Raw genomic sequence first — 17,589 nt, forward strand, 5'->3', positions numbered from 1 at the left:
GGACATATTGAGGGTGTTGTCACCCTAAAGGTAGGAAACCCATTGGCTACTGCCTGACACCATACCAGTACTTTTAGGCAGATGAATTCATTGTTTGTCACCAATGATCTCTCTTAAAAGTGTCTCAAGCCTTCTTTGTCCACTTTGACTCTGTGTCCGAACAGTGATATTTCATTGTCATATGAGGCAGCCCGCCTTTCTCTTCCATCTTCACTTCAGGGCAGTCAACTTAGAGTGTTTCCTTGTCGTGGGCAATGTTTAAGGGGGTGTCCCTTTGTGACATTTCTAACACTGCAGGATTGGCCTCTCCCAACACCTTTGTTTCCAATTACCGGCTTCAGTTGGGGATGGATGAATCCTCAGACTTTGGTGCTCATGTTTCATCAGCTGTACATAATCTGTGATTTCTGCTGTTGCATTAAAAATATTAAGTGTGTTGCATTATCCTTGGTTTCTGTGTGGATTAATCACCATGTACTTAGGTATAGGCTCATGTGAAAAGAATGAGACGGGAAGATGGACGAGGAGGTAATGCCTGGTTACTTACCGGTAATCTTCATTACTCTGAGTCCAGGTCTTCCCTTTCCATTCCTGAGCCGTCCCAACCTCCTTGGATTCTGTTTATGGTGACAGTTTTTTTCTTTATTATGACTTTCTTTGGTATTCTCAGGCTATGTTGGTGACGTGCTTCCCCCTTTATGCCTAATGGGTAGGGAGCTCCATATTAGAGGAAGCATTTTGACCTCAGCAAGGTGATAGGTCCTGTGGAGCAGGTGAACTGCTCATGTAGAGGAAATGGTACGGTAAGACCTAGACTCAGAGTAATTTAGATTACCAGTGAGTAAGTTCTTGAATAGTAGGAAACACAGGCCATTAGAATAATGTACCCAAAACTGAAAGAAAATTTGTGAGTTAGAAAAAGGAAACATCTTTCCATATTAGTACACACATATAGTTATTCTATGGTCGATTTCCTTATCATTCGCAAGGAAGCAAATAATTAGTTTGAACTACAGTAACAAAAGTCAGGCATTGGAAAATCCTCATGGTCCAGAAATAATTCTTTGGTTCTTTGTTAATAAAAATCTACCATACTTGAATTATTTATTCTCTTTAACGTTTGGATTTTCCAAGCTATATATGCATATTTGCTAAATACTTTGATAGAGTGCCTTGCCCAGATACTGTCTTGGATGCGTACATACAACACAAGCATTGGCATAGCCAATAGGTCTCGCTTTTGGGACCTTATAAGTATTTAGTTATGCAGCAAAATATCCTTGGTGCAGCAATATCAACTGTTGTATGGCCAAACACTTATAAGGTCCCAAAGGCGAGAACTATTGGCTAAGCCAATGCTTGTTTCTTTTTATTAGAGTTGATAATGGAGTTGACAGAAATAACAGTTTATTAAGATTTTCAGATGAAATAGGTGCCTATGACTGGAAGTAAGTGAAGTCAACGCCCCTCTGCAATTACAAGGGCACGAGCAGATGAAAAAAATAAGCAACACCGCGGGAGGAGGAAGGACGGGGGCAACAAGCAATGGGCTGTGGGATGGAGAAAAACAAGTACCTCAAAACAATTGCGACCAGCCAAAGGACACATAAATAAATGTATGAATTCAGTACTTGGTCTAAGTTCTCTATCAAAGGGACAACACAGAGAAGAATGGACCTTTTTGAGTGTTTTTTTAAGATGCAACAGGTCACCGGGAAGCAACAGTTAACATACGCTGGCCGCATTAATTATTGTGGTGCTTAGGATACTTGTTAATGTTTTTTAAAAGATGCAACATGGCCTAAAGTAAATAAAAAAAAGTGGTATGGCGCCGCCAATGCTGGCCGTGCCATAGCACTTTGTTTTTATTTACTTTGAGGACTGTTGCACAGCAGGTCGGGCTGCTGTGAAACATCTTTAAAAAACATAGACAATGCTGTTAGGTCTTGCATGGAAGAAACCTATTGGCTTTGCCAATCCTTGTTTTTAACAGCATGGCATAAACTTACATACATATGCTTATATATAAAGAGGGACACCGAGTGTAATACGCTATTTTTTTACTATTGCTGAATGTAGGTAGGGGTTAAGTCTCACCAGTGGAAAAATCTCAAGTGAGCCATTTATTATCACTGCTGAGGGAAGGGAGGGACACTCCCTTCCCCCAGCAGTGATAATAAATGGCACATAGTTCACCGCTGAGCTGCATCTGTGTGTTTTCTATGCCATTTTTGCACGTGTATTTGTTTATGCCATGAAAGTTCCCTATACTCAACAACGGTAATAAATACCATATTACACTGTGTGTATCTGCAAACCTACATGTCCTTGCACCTTCTATAATCTGTTATCCTCAAGCATGGCGTCTACGCAGTGACAACTTTGCAAAAAAAGTACTATACTCTTTTAACACATTGATCGCCCGACGTACTCCCACAACCTCTCAATCTATTTCTACGTTAAAAACATTTTTATAATTAAAAGCTGTTGCAGTCTAACACCACAGACCGATTTGCTGCTTCCACTCTTATCTATTTGTTTTCCTGTCTTATAAAAATGAAGATGCGCTGTGAAGAATAATGAAAAGATGGATCTTAGTGTCAGCAATGCAGGCATGTCGGTGGCAACATGGGGGACACAATGTCCAGAAAACTGGCTCGCCCCCCTGCCTTGTGCCTGCCCCGGCCTCGTTTGTCTCCAGCCACAAACATCTGGATTAATCAAGCCTTGTTGCAGCAATTTCTTGTCACAGCCCATTACCAAATTGCATACAGTTATATATTCCACTAATCCACTAATTGTGCTTCTAAAGTATCATTAACATTTCTCTTGGTCATTAGCATAATGTATGAGGAGTCCTGCTCCCACATACCTCGACTTTGTTAAGTCGGTAATGGGAAAAAAGCGAAAGGAAAAAAAGCCCATAAAGATTGTCGCCAGCATGAACATCATACATCTGCAAATTTTCTTTGGCATACAAAAATTCAACTTCCACTCCTCTAAAGGCTTATAAGAACTCCACCAGCAGCCTTTTCTGCAATTCAACATTCGCATGCACATTGTATGCATTTAGGAAGGCAGCATGTCTCCATATACCTTTTCATTTCCAAACGTAATACTTCCTTGCATTCTTTTGTTGGTAACTTTACTGCACCACTGCCTTTCTCTGCAGCAGTTGTACCTGCTGTGTGGGCGTGTAATTTTATCAGCAAAACACATAAGATGATGGACGGAATGTTGCACAATGGCAAAACATTCACCCCAGTCACAGATCTGGGTTTAATCCATCGTTATTTTGCTCACCAAGCCACCCCAGTTCAGACATGGCCATATGCAAATCAGTCTTGACCCTGTGCCTCATGGGAACAGTCCAGCCCGAACTGCCAAGCCATGTCTTTCCTGGACCGGAATCAAGCATCCTAGGACAGGTTTCTGGCTATCAGCCGTCTTCAGCCAGGATAGCTTGACTCCAGTGGCTTAGTGTGCAAGGGACCCACGTCTGGGCATACCCTTCCCACATAGGGTGAACAGCAAAACACACAAGATGATGGACGGAATGTTGCACAATGGCAAAACATTCACCCCCAGTCACAGATCTGGGTTTAATCCATCGTTATTTTGCTCACCAAGCCACCCCAGTTCAGACATGGCCATATGCAAATCAGTCTTGACCCTGTGCCTCATGGGAACAGTCCAGCCTGAACTGCAAGCCATGTCTTTCCTGGACCGGAATCAAGCATCCTAGGACCAGTTTCTAGCTATCAGCCGTCTTCAGCCAGGATAGCTTGACTCCAGTGGCTTAGTGAGCAAGGGACCCACGTCTGGGTATACCCTTCTCACATAGGGTGAACAGCAAAACAAACAAGACGATGGACGAAATGTTGCACAATGGCAAAACATTCACCCCCAGTCACAGATCTGGGTTTAATCCATCGTTATTTTGCTCACCAAGCCACCCCAGTTCAGACATGGCCATATGCAAATCAGTCTTGACCCTGTGCCTCATGGGAACAGTCCAGCTTGAACTGCCAAGCCATGTCTTTCCTGGACTGGAATCAAGCATCCTAGGATCGGTTTCTGGCTATCAGCCGTCTTCAGCCAGGATAGCTTGACTAAAGTGGCTTAGTGAGCAAGGGACCCACGTCTGGGCATACCCTTCCCACATAGGGTGAACAGCAAAACACACAAGATGATGGACGGAATGTTGCACAATGGCAAAACATTCACCCCCAGTCACAGATCTGGGTTTAATCCATCGTTATTTTGCTCACCAAGCCACCCCAGTTCAGACATGGCCATTTTTATCACCACACATCGAGTGTGTTTACTTCTCTGCGTGTTTGTTGTGTGATTCTGTAGGCGCCTTTAAGTGGTGCCCGCTGTTTTGGCTTGGTGGGTTTCAGCAAAGCCTAAATGATGGCGCTTCACAGCCGGAAGGTGTAATTAATGTCTGGAGCTGATGGGTCTTTGAAAAGCTGTTAAAGTCTGAGCTGTCTTTACAGCTTGTACTAGCATCACAGGTTTGCTCAGGCAGTCGGATGTCCCTATCTGCCGTGTTTGATGTGACCATCTGTTGGTCCAGGACATGGCTCGACATCTGAAAGAGCACGCTGGAGATGTGACCGCATCTTCGAGGAACTGTGGCTTAACAGGCATGCAAGGCGAGAACCCGGACTTAAAGACGCTTTTGTGTAAGGCACATTATGAAAATGGGGTGACCCAGTAAAGTCAAAGGACCTGGGTATTGGTCGCTACAAAAAACAAATGGTCCTAGACTAACGGAGCATGAATTTTAAATTTAAAGTTGTAGCATTAAATGGCTGAAAAGATATATGTATATATCCAATAAGGCACGTACAGTTTTAAAAGAAACATGAATTTAAATTACAAGGCCACTAGGGTAGTGATTGAAAACACAGTTTTAATCAATCATATATGGTATTTTATCCAAAAAGATACATACAATGTCATATCCACATTGTTATCATCAGAAAGGAAGTGGTATGTGAAAGATCAGTGCTTGTGTGATAGAAAAGGGCAGAAAGGCACAGGCGTGCTCTAATATTCTACACAATTCTGGCTTTCACTCCCTAGAAGTCAAACTCTTAATGTACTTGAAGATCAAATTAAAGCGTTATTTTCAGCCCATTGACACTTCCCTTGGGGTGCAAGTTAGTAAGGGTTAGTTCAGAACAGTTTTGGACAAGTCAGCTTTGAAATCTCCAGCTGAGACCAATCGCTGCTTCTGTTAGTCGCTGCTGATTTACAGTAACATCTGTCACAATAACAAGACCAATAATAAACCAGCTGCCTGGGAGACCAATAATTTAAGGGAGGAGGCGCAACGCCAGGGCCCCTCCATGGATGCCTAGAGCTGTGGGGGTAAGGGAGGGGATAGTGAGAGCAGAGAGACAGAGGGGGTGGAGGAGCATTGTAAAGCTTAATGAGCCATTACAAAAGCCAGATGGCCTGTGCACGTTCACACGCATATGCACTCGAGCTTAAGGCCAGCAAAAGCCTCTCTGGTAGCACTTTAAAAACCCGCTTACTAAAGGTCTCGCTCAGGCGAGACCTAAAAAGGTTACTCTTGTTTGTATAACAAATTTAGGCTAATAGATGGGAGTGTAGGATTTGGGGGATTTATACCTCTTTCTGTTTCCTTTATTTACTTTATTCCTTGTTCTTACCAGCATTAGGTGCCACTAGGGAACTTTCTCATTGAACAAGATGCTAAAACTGTTAAATACAACCTACAATGCTGCTCTAAGATGGAAATTCCTTTTGACCAAACAGTGATCAAACATAGGCACAAAACTCTTCAATTTGTACTGTAGGAAGGTGGATATCTGACTATGGTTACCCCCAAACCTTTTGCCTGGTGTTTAGCTGGTTTTTGACATAGTTGACCTGGGATCCTGCTATTCAGGGCCCCAGGCTAATTGCTCTCTCCTTAAAATGGACTCCATGTACCTTAGGTACATACACAATTGGAACTGGTTCACCTTATTGGCCCCTGTAACAGTGTACCCAGGTACCCAGGGCATAGGTGCTTCCAAGGCCTACCAGGGGCTGCAGCATGTATTGTGCCACCCCTGGCCTGGCCTCCATATTTGACACAACTGGCTGATCACTCAGCTGGGGTAAGTCGGTGTAACCACCCCTTACTTAGCTGTAGTATGCCTATACCTAACCTAAAATGGACACATATGTTCCTATCAGTCTCTCCTATGGAAGGCCTCATCAATCCTGGAGGCAGAGTGCTTGGAAATATGTGAGATGGTGCTCTGGCATGAGCTGAGCCTGTCTGCAGCTTTCGGAACCATGTCCTTTAGCTGTTTCATGATATTGCCATACCATATATTTTTAAGTGCATTATGAACCTTGCGGTTAAATGCTATCTTGGGTTTGGCTTTATCAAAACATGTCGAGTAAGGTGTCATACGAATTGGAATACTACCCCCTCGCCAGTTCTGGCGACGGGGGTAGCATTCCACCCTTCTAGAGGGACATGACATGTACCTAGCCTGAACCCCGGTTAAAGTTAAACAGAGCCTTAGCATCACAAAATGGATGCTGCCACCACAGACACAAGTCTGACCTCCTGCTGCTGGGAGTCCTTCCAGCGAGGGCAGCTTGGACAAAGGGTTTCCTGCCTGGGGTGGTGCTAGCACCACCCCAGACAGGATTTTGTGTATTGGGTAGGACAGGGCTGAATAGAATCAGACATGCCTGGAGCACACAAGGTGTCCCTGTGCATAGGCCAGTTCAAACCGGTGCTGGGGCTTTCCTGCCCCAGTCCTGGCACGAAACTGGACAAAGGAAAGGGGGTGTAACCACTCCCCTTCCTGGTTCCACCCAGAGGAGGGACCTAGTAGGTGATCCGGCCCCCCAGATTCGAATAAGAGTGTGAGCTGTGTCCTGAGACTTCAGATCATCCTGAATCAACTTGAAATACAGAAGAAGACTGGACTTCGACATTCTGCTGCACAGAAGACGGAAGAGAATCTCCCTTGTGGCCAAGGAGTGACCACCCTGTGAATACAGGCACCAACCAGCAACTCGACGTCTGCTTTGCCGCCACCTCCCGCCGGAGCCCGAGCCCAGAGCCTGACAAGACCCAGACTCCCAGACTTCTCACAGCCCGATCCACAGTCCCTGCAAAGAAGGGACCCATGGAGGCACCGAGAGACGTGGGACCGGACCTCTTGGAAGACCCCCGAAACGCTGACTGCGCAGCATCAGAGGCACCCTCGATGCTGTGCTTTGGGGTTTGAGAAGCCCCAACCTCGAGCAGCCCTTGCACCGAAGATCAGCCCCCCAGCATCTCCACGATCTGCGTGGGGCCCTTTTGCACTGTGCCACTCAATGCGCCATCCCGTCCACTTGCCACGTGGCTAGCGGCCATCTTGGTGACGAAACCTTCAACTTACACTGCGGGTCTGGTTGCTCCAGACTTGCCCTCGCTCCTGTAAAAGGGAGCACCTGCTCTGACCTTGCTGGTCCGAGTAACAAGCCTTTTTCGATTCCTGCATGGCTTACATTAGCCAAAGCCTGTTTGCTCCAATCAAGTTGCCGACACCGCCAACAGCGAGAAGCCTGCGTTGGACAGCTCGTGACAGACTCCTGGACGTCTTCGACCCCTTGTGTCCACGTGGCTGCAGAGAGAAGCTACACCTCGACGCCTGTTTGCACCCGACATCGCCTGGTTCCACTCTGGTTCCACGGTAGTCACTGGCTAGTGACTTTGAACATTGTCCCCTCTGCTTTCAGGTCTTCACCTCTTCAGATCCACCCTTGGATCCACCGGAACTCTTCACATCGAGCCGCCTGCAGCATCTTCAGCTCCAAGCACCATCGACCTGCGTGACGAAACCCGACACTACTTCGACCCTGTGCACCCGCTTCCTGTGGGTGAGGTAACTCAGCAACGCCGGTGTTCCCACACTGGTACACACCTCTAGTGTCTGTGTCTAAAGTTTCATCCTTCTAGGTCACTCGGAAGGTTCCTTAATACCTAACTTTGTAACTTTTACGCACCATTGACATTGCATTGGTAAAGCGTGCACTTTCCGCACTGCACCCGAGTCCCGCGGGCCTTTCCCGACTTCTTCACTGCTAGTCCCGAACAGCTCCAGCGATTCCCCAGGCCCTAGGCCTCTTCACTTTCCCCATAGTGGTTCTTATACCACTATTTTAGTATATGGTTTAGGTGGCCCCTAGGGCTCATCCATAATTGTGCAACTTTTGTGTATTTAAACTGTGTTTTGTTTTAACGCATTTGCTTCTGTGCTCATAAAGAGTATCAGGGTTATTTGTAGAAATAAATCTATATATATTTTCAATATATATCTGTGTGGTGTCCTTTCATTTGGTATTCAAGGGATTGTGTATGGTAAAACAGCTTGCTTCACATGCCTTTACAGAGTTTAGCCTAAGACTGCTTAGTCCATGCTACCCCTAGGATAGCTTGTCTATAAGGTTGACTTTACAACCTGCACCATAAGGGTTGCTTGGCATGGTACAAGGTGATCACTAGAACTAGTGAGCATCATATACCAGGCCAACTTCTCACATGTACTGCCACAGTTTTTCAGACTGTTGCAGCACTTGTTAATTAGTTTTTGATTTGGTTTTATTCTACAGGAAGGATTGTGCTGCACTCATTATCGCCTGTTTCATACTTAGCCGAACATTGCTATGTTTTCTTTCATCTCCTTTTCTATTTTGATTGACCTGCACTTTGGGTAAACTGTGTGGCATATCTACAAAGAAATGGCGCAGCGAGGCACTACGTTAAATTTTGCCTCACCGTGCTGTGTTATTTACAAAACTCAGGGAAGCGCCGTATTTACAATACTAGGGCACATCCCTGTGTTTTTCCTTGCATTGACGCTGAAAGTAGCTGCCTAGTGCCAACACAGGCACCCTTGCTTCATAGTGCAAGGGTGCCTTTGTTGCAGGGAATGATAGTTTATTTGCAGGAAGGGACACCTTCCTACAGGTAGACAATCATTAAAAGTGTGTTGCTCTTTCTGTGTGTGCTGCAGAATGTAGCACACATAGAAACAGCAAAAACGAGATGAAATAAAAGTATTTCTCCTCGTTGCACCTACTTTTGCATGGCTTTAGTTTTCGGTACTGCCTCAAATTTACAGACCTTGCAAATATGGGGCAGCTTCCAAAAGCAATGGGTGTTACGTGAAAGGGTACCATATTTATAAAGCAACGTTAAGCCACGCAAAGTGGATTAACGCCACTTTGTAAATATGGTGCAGGTTATTGCACCACCAGAACGTCATAACAAGTGACGTTCCGGTGGCATAATGCTCTTGTAAATATACCCCTTTAGCAGCTGCACATATAAGCATTATATGTACCGACTATCTTTGCTGCTATATCATAACTAATAATTTCAGATTTTCTTTTTCATATGCTCGGCTTCTAGGAGCACCATATTGTTCATTAACTTGTAAGCTTCACTATTTTATACTTATAGTTTTAACTATGAATTGTATAAAATGTGACATATATTATGAATGATTTTAGTTAACTTTAACAATAAAGGTTATTTACTGCAAGAGCTGTGATGCATATTGTTTTTTATGATAATTCTGGTATAGGGTGCCAAATACTGATGCAACGATTCATAGGTTCAACACATTTCAGTTTGAGTTTATTTGAGTTCATCAAGTTACAATATTTTATAGCTAATTATGGCTTTTAAGAGTGATAGTTTTAACACTGTATGCTAATGTGGCTCAGATGGTGTGTCCATATGTTTTCACTTGGCAGCAGTGGTTCGCAAAGTTTGCCTGTGCGAAGTACCAAAGCTAAGTTTTTGATCTGCAAAATATGCTGCTAAGTAAACTTTTCTCTGACGCTCATATTTTGCTGTGTGCAATTTGTAAAACAGTCACAATTCCAGACACACTTTGTAATTAACAAATCTTATGGCTTTAGCTCAGGTACAGATTTGGAAATCCAGCGTCAAAATAACACTGAAGCAAATAGCTGGTAATGTACAGGCATGGAGGTAAAACTAAGAGCCAAGCGGTGACAGTTGCATCCATAGTTGAGCCGTAATTGACCCCACTGCGCTTAGTAACTGTTGCAAAAAGAACTATTGATGGAATGGTGAAAAATATCAAACATTCACCCCTAGTACAGAGATCTGGGCCTAAATCCATTGTTTTTTTGCTCCCCATGCTATTACAGTTTGGACCCAGTCATAGGCAAATCAGTCTTGACCCTGCTCCCCAAGGGAACAGTCCAGTCCGAACTGCCAGGTCCTCTCGCACCGGAAACAAGCCCCCTCATTACCCCAATCACCCCTCATCAGCCAGGCTAGCTTGACTCCAGTGGCATAGTGAGCAGAGGAGCCATGTCTGGGCATACCTGTGTTTGGGACTGGGTGTGAATGTTTGCATTGTTCAACATCCTGTTCATCATTTGTTCTTTTTAGGTCTCGCCTGTCAATGCGCATGCGCATTGAGCTTGCGAGACTATGGGGGCTTAAACAGACTTTAACCAACTTGCAAGGAATCAATGGCGATTCCTTGCAGTGCCCGTGAAATTCAAGCTCAATGCGCATGCGCATTGACATTAAAAGCGTGTGCACATGCCCCCAGCCGCCTGCCTTGCATGTCTTTTCCCTCAGCCGCACTCCTCCCACACCCCCGCTCCGCCCCCTCCCTTGCCTGCCGTCTCGCATTTCTTCAGGGCACCTCCCCTCATCAGTTCCCCAGCAGCATCTGTTCCCCAGCCTGCCGAGAGCAGCTCTTCCTGCTCCGCCCTCTCCCCACTCTCTCTCCCCTCACGACGCTCCTCCCGCTCCGCCCCCTCCCCACTCTCTCTCCCAGCACACCTCCCCCTCCAGCATACAGCACGGAATTCAGGCATCAGCTGGACATGCGTAAAATTCCCCAGATTCTTATAGCGCAACTTGTAGAGATTGCATAAACTGCTCGCTAAAGAAAGAAAGTTACACACTATTTTGTTCTGCAGCTCTTCCCGCTCCTCCCCTTGCTCTCCGCCCCCTGCCTCCCCAGCCGCCAGCACCTCCCCTCATCCATTCCCCAGCAGCATCTGTTCCCCAGCCTGCCGACTCTTAGTCGATCAGCCTATAATCCACTTTACAGCAACACATCGCCCATAACAAGGATGCTCCGCCAGCAGCTCTTCCCCTCCCCACTCTCTCTCCCAGCACACCTCCCCCTCGCTCCGCCCCCTGCCTCCCCAGCCGCCAGCATTCCACACTGACACAGCCTGCCGAGAGCAGCTCTTCCTGCTCCGCCCTCTCCCCACTCTCTCTCCCCTCACGACGCTCTTCCCGCTCCGCCACCTCCCCCCCAGCACTCTAGCATACAGCACGGAATTCAGGCATCAGCTGGACATGCGGAACATTTCCCAGATTCTTATAGCGCAACTTGTAGAGATTGCATAAACTGCTCGGTAAAGAAAGAAAGTTACACACTATTTTGTTCTGCAGCTCTTCCCGCTCCGCCCCTTGCTCTCCGCCCCCTGCCTCTCCAGCCGCCAGCACCTCCCCTCATCCGTTCCCCAGCAGCATCTGTTCCCCAGCCTGCCGACTCTTAGTCGATCAGCCTATAATCCACTTTACAGCAACACATCGCCCATAACAAGGATGCTCCGCCAGCAGCTCTTCCCCTCCCCACTCTCTCTCCCAGCACACCTCCCCCTCGCTCCGCCCCTTGTTTAAAGCTTGAAAATACATCCCGCCTCTCCTCCCCCTTCCTTCCCTCCCCCCGGCTTCTTCCCACCCTCCTCCCTTTGCCCGAGGACATCACGAGAGCCGCTAACCCTCCTCCAGGAGCCAGATGATGAGGGAGGAGACGCACAACTGCGGACCTCTCCTGCTGGCACACGAACAACGTCACCTTCTTCACTCTTCAGCACACCAGCCATATTTTTGGGGGACTAGCCAGAGTTGTTAAAGTTGAGCTATATGTACTGTGAAGCCAATGCAGACAGCGGCAAAGTGGCTTTGAACGAAACTCAAAACAAGTCCCTCTCACTAGGGTCCGCAAGGCTTTAATGTCGAGAAAGAGTGCACGCTCTAAGAGCTGAAAAAATAGACAACGTTCGCGTTCACTCAAATTCTGTGATGCTTCTATCCACAGCTCGAAAAGTTATTTATAAAGAAAGAGACATCTCTCACTTTCCTCTCGTTCCTGCCAGCTGTCACCTCCACATTCCATATCCTCCGTACTTTTAATTTTGAATCATTATTTTGCCCTCCTTCTCCGTAACTCATTCTTTCTCCCGACTTTTCTTCCCTTTACTCCTTTGTTATCTACTCCCAACGTACTTCTCTCTTCTAATTTCATTTAATAGGTCGAGCCTGGTCAGCCCATGCACTGCTATGCAAGGTGTGCTGTATTGGAGTATGGACTTGAAGCCCTGCCCACTCTCTCCCCACCACCACATCCACCACATCCACCACCACCACCGCATCCACCACCACTGCATCCACCGCCACATCCACCACCACCACATCCACCACCACCACCACATCCAACACCACCACCACATCCACCATCACCACCACATCCAACACCACTTCACCACCGCATCCACCACCACCACATCCAAATCCACCATGATATCCACCGCCACATCCACCACCGCATCCACCACCACATCCACCACCACCACATCCACCACCGCCACATCCACCACATCCACCACCACCACATCCACCACCGCCACATCCACCACCACATCCACCACCACCACCACCACATCCACCACCACCACCACATCCACCGCATCCACATCCACCACCACATCCACCACCGCATCCACCACCGCATCCACCACCACCACCACATCCACCACCGCATCCACCACCACATCCACCAGCACATCCGCCACCTCATCCACCACTGCATCCACCACAACCACATCCACCGCATCCACATCCACCACCACATCCACCACCGCATCCACCACCGCATCCACATCCACCACCACATCCACCACCACATCCACCACCGCATCCACCACCGCATCCACCACCACCACCACATCCACCACCACATCCACCACCACCACATCCACCAGCACATCCGCCACCTCATCCACCACCGCATCCACCACCAGCACATCCACCACACCCACCACCAGCACTTCCACCACCACATCCACCACCACTTTCACCACATCCACAACCACCACATCCACCACATCACCACCACATCCACCACCACATCCACCATCACCACCACCACCACATCCACCACCACCATATCCCCCAGATCCACCACCACCACATCTATATGTGTGTGGCTCTGTGTGTGTGTAGGTGCAAATGCAATGTTCTTGGATTTTTGTCACAATAAAATACACTGAACATAATCTTCACAAAAGTTATTTACAAACGTTTAAGCTATTGCCATTATAAATTAAATAAATTATTTAAGTATTAATTATTTACAAAAATTAAAAGCCATTGTTATTTGTAATATCAATACATCTAATTCACGTAAATACAAAACATGTTGCATTACAAATGCTATAGGTGTCACATTTGCAAAAGTTATAACTATTGGCATTGTAAATGACAAAGCTATTAATTTAGCTATTTTCAAAAACAACACATAAATAAAAAAAAATCATTTACAAGACCAATAGCTCCAACTTTTCTAATGCGAGACCTATTGCATTTCCAATGCTTGTTGCATTAGTTACTGTAGCACAACATTTCAAACCATTGGTTCCTTGTATGTTCCTGCAAGGTAGGGTTTGTGCATAAAATGTTGGTAACTACATCCCCATGGGTGTTGGCGACTCTGAAAGCTGGGAGTGTCATGACGAAAGTGGTTGGCATGGAAACCAAAGATGTGATAATCGACTGTACCTTTAAATCTCAAAATGCTATTTATGGTTATTTAAATATTTGTTTAGGAAATGGTGGATGATACGGACATCTACAGAAACATCTACTTCATCTTCACTATGGATTCGGAGAACCTCAGGGCGATTCTGCGGACCAGCAACGTCATCAACTGGAATCAGTGCCTCCGGATCGAAGGTAAGGGCAGCCGAAGGCGTGTACTGGATATTGGAGAATGTATTGCTATGATCAACACTAATATGTTTTGTCTTGTTCCTTTAAATACATGTTTATCTTGGTTACTCTCTATATTGAATTATAGCTAAATATCCATAGATTAAAACATTAGAACCTTCAATTGATCAGTTTGGCCAAACACCGTGTTATAGATAACAATCCTCTGAAGAATGATAGTTGGCAGGACATACTTTTACGTTCTGCAGAGCAATACCAAATTTGAAAGTTTAGGATCCATGGAGGTAAAACCTCTGCTGAAGTGTATATACATCCATTCTCTATTTCTATGTAATACCTGTTGAGGTGCCATCATCATATGGAAGAGGAGCATTTGATTTGGTTGTTGCTGTGAAGGGCGTGTCTAATTGGCCTAATGTTATCTAAACTCACCATTGCAGGTGCATTAGCAAACATTGGTCTTGGGTTTCTAAACGCAGCCATCTCTAGACATCAGCCACCATCAAAATGTATTAGCTCAAGAATTACCTCAGTTACCCAAGTCTCTCTGATTAAATGTATACTTGTCACAGCAGCTACATCAGCCAAGATCTCAACCTAATCCATATCATAAGCTGACTACAACTCTGCTGCTCAATGAAAATGAAAGGGAAAAGGGTTTAGGTATGAGTCAGGAGGAGAAGGTCCTTCAATGATACAATATTAAAAATCAGGTTAGGAAACACAACAAGCATGAGATCTGTTCCCTTTGTCATTTGGGCAAAGGCTACTGGCTTACCTGAACGAAAAACTCAAGTCACAGTGTATGGTGCAGAAGCCTATGGACTGCATAGCGAATTACTATAGTGTTGAGTATTAAACAACCAATCAGAATAAACCTTCCTAAAAACAATTAAAAAACAAAATAAAAATAGAAGAACAGATTAGTATTCAGGGAATATCAAGAGTATTCTGAAAGCATAATACCCCAAGAAGTAACAGGAAAGAACCATTTCAATTTACAAAACTATGGACCAGATTTTTGTTCGAGGTTGCAAACAGCCTGCTTTGCAGAATCAGGCTGCTTGCCACCGTAATAAAGCATTTTTTAATGTACAAAGACCTAGTTGCAATTTGGTAACCTATTACCGAATCGCAAATTGGGTTTGTGATTCGGTATTAGGAAGGGACATGTTGAGGGCATGCCTTCCTTATACCGAATCGCAGTGTATTGTAAATGTTTTGAGAAATGCAGTTGCAAACCATTTGCATTATATCAACCACTTAAAGTAGGTGGTAACCCATTTGCAAATGGGAAGGGGTCCACAAGGGCCCCCTAACTGTTGGTGAATGTTTGTGAATTTTTTTTTAACAGCAGGCAGTGGTCTTTAACAGCAGGCAGTGGTCTTACAGACCACTGACAACTCTTAAAAAACAAAGAAATCTTTTCATTTTCTTTTTGAAACTCATCACATTTTCCTTTAAGGAAAATGGGCTGCATTTTTAAAAAAATGCTTTGTTTAAAAGTAATCACATACATGCTGGTCTGCTTACCCCAGCAGGCCACCATCCCCGTGATTTTTGTGATTCACAGTGGGTTGCAAACCGAGACCTAGCTCATAAATATTAATGAGGTAGGTCTATTTACTACCACCTGCAATCACAGAAAGAGTAAAGCACACTCTTGTACATTGGTGTTTGCAATTATCAAATAGCAAACCACAAACTTGCGCTATTTGGTAATCACAAACCTTTCTCTATGTACATCTGGCCCTATGCTCCAGAGGTGTTTTGATCAGCAGTCTCTGCATAACAGACAACATGTATCTAAAAAGGAAAATAGTATGAACAGAAATAAAAAACAATTCCAACAGATAATATATATAAGGTCAACTCTGAGGTAAAACACTCAGGCCTCGTTATGAGTGGCCGCGAGTATATCTCCTGAGGAGATCCTGCTCCGGGCCACTACAACATTCCCAGAGTCTCCAGGCCTGGAATTGCAGAGTCCGCAAATACCAAGCTCAATAATCCCATGTCCTCAAACTCAATGCCCAGATTTTCTGAGCCCTGGGAGCTCCTTCCTCACAGGTAGAACATAAAGGGCCTAATTCACAAAGGTAAACTTTCACTTGAAAGGACTATCTTTTTATATTTGAAGGTCTCAGCTATGAGTGCAGAGACTCTTTAGTCATAAAGTTGTAAAATGTGTTTGTGAATACCAAAAAGCACAGGCACCTTAGCACTGGTTGGCAGTGGTAAAGTGCGCAGATTCATAAAGATAGCAAGCATGAATTCAGTAAAAATAAGAGGAAGGAAAAATGTTTGGAGATGATCCTGCAGAAGGGCAAAGTCCAACATGACCCCCTCCAGCCATAAGTCAGGGTAAACTAGTCAATACCATGATGGGCTTCTCTGTTTAGGCCATACAACATGGACAAAGGTCCTGTTACGCAGGGGCACTTGTCAGTTCTACGCCTCCCTGAACTCTGTTGGATCCCTCTGTCTCTACTGACCGAGCCTGTGGACTGACTCATGGGGAACCCTTCTCCTCACTTGTGAACCCCATCCGTGAAGCACCTAACCTTAACTTGCTCAAAGATGCATCCCAGTTAACAGAACAGTACCACAATGGCCAACAAAGCGATGTGGACCATTGTGCCCCTTGGATCAGAATTCTGTCCCAAACCCAAGGACAACACTGCTCATAAGGACAGTGACCAACAGAGGCCACTGACAGCTGTCAGTATGAAGAGCCAGACCCCAGTCCATCCAAGGTTCTCTGACCTCTGAGTTTTCTAAGAGTGGGGGGCAACAGCCCTGGGTGTTAGGCACCCTACTTCAGCTCTATCTCCCACCAGTCAAAGGATGGTATCATGAGACTGGTCACTCAACCCAGGATCTGCAACCTGAGGCTGAACAGGGGACAGGGGTAAGTCCTTGCTCACCCTGCCCATCCATCTGGGCTCTCGTGCCCTCCACTTAGGAGTGGTACTCACAGGAAATGTAACTGTTAGGGAGCCCTGGGTGTCTGCCCCTCTAAGTTCTAATGACACCAGGTGCAACTCCTTTTCCAGGATGCAGTCTATGGGCATTTTGGGACTGACTATGACCCTCCTCTTGTCCGCTTACCCACTCCGCTCCAGGGATACCAAAGCCATAGGGCAGAAGAAGTCCTGTCAATGGGTCTGAGTTCCCTCACACACCTGGTTAGTGTACTGCACTCGCGAAACTAGCCTTTCCACGATCATGGTCTGGCTAGCCCCAGTGCCCCTCAGAGCATTGACTTTCACCTGCTGGAAATCACGACTCCTACTTTTAGGGATCACAAACGCATCCTCTAAGTCTATCCTCCAGCTGAGGGAGATCATGGCATGGTCTGTGACATGCACCTTGAATCTAATTACCCTTGCAGCCAAATTGACCCCCGCCCCCTTTGGAGCACCAGTGAGTGGCATCTTAGGACAGACAGAGTCCCCCAGCAACAAGGTTGGAAACGGGGCACCCTGGGTAACTGCTCAACTGTACCACCTCCCTGTTTCTCAGAACGGGCATGGGAA

The 17,589-nt window shown here is 45.8% G+C and overlaps 1 protein-coding gene across 1 annotated transcript in view; it reads left to right on the top strand.

Annotated features, from left to right (window-relative positions):
* Window positions 1–17,589, top strand: part of LOC144769006 (glycine N-acyltransferase-like) — a 95,677-nt gene that overhangs the window by 18,935 nt on the left and 59,153 nt on the right. Inside the window, exon 4 of the mRNA XM_078653003.1 lies at window positions 13,927–14,053. Within this exon, the coding sequence (XP_078509129.1) occupies window positions 13,927–14,053 (127 nt within the window). The remainder of the gene's footprint in view (window positions 1–13,926; window positions 14,054–17,589) is intronic.

Source organism: Lissotriton helveticus, chromosome 1_1 (assembly GCF_964261635.1).
Source record: "Lissotriton helveticus chromosome 1_1, aLisHel1.1, whole genome shotgun sequence".
Lineage (NCBI taxonomy): Eukaryota > Metazoa > Chordata > Amphibia > Caudata > Salamandridae > Lissotriton > Lissotriton helveticus.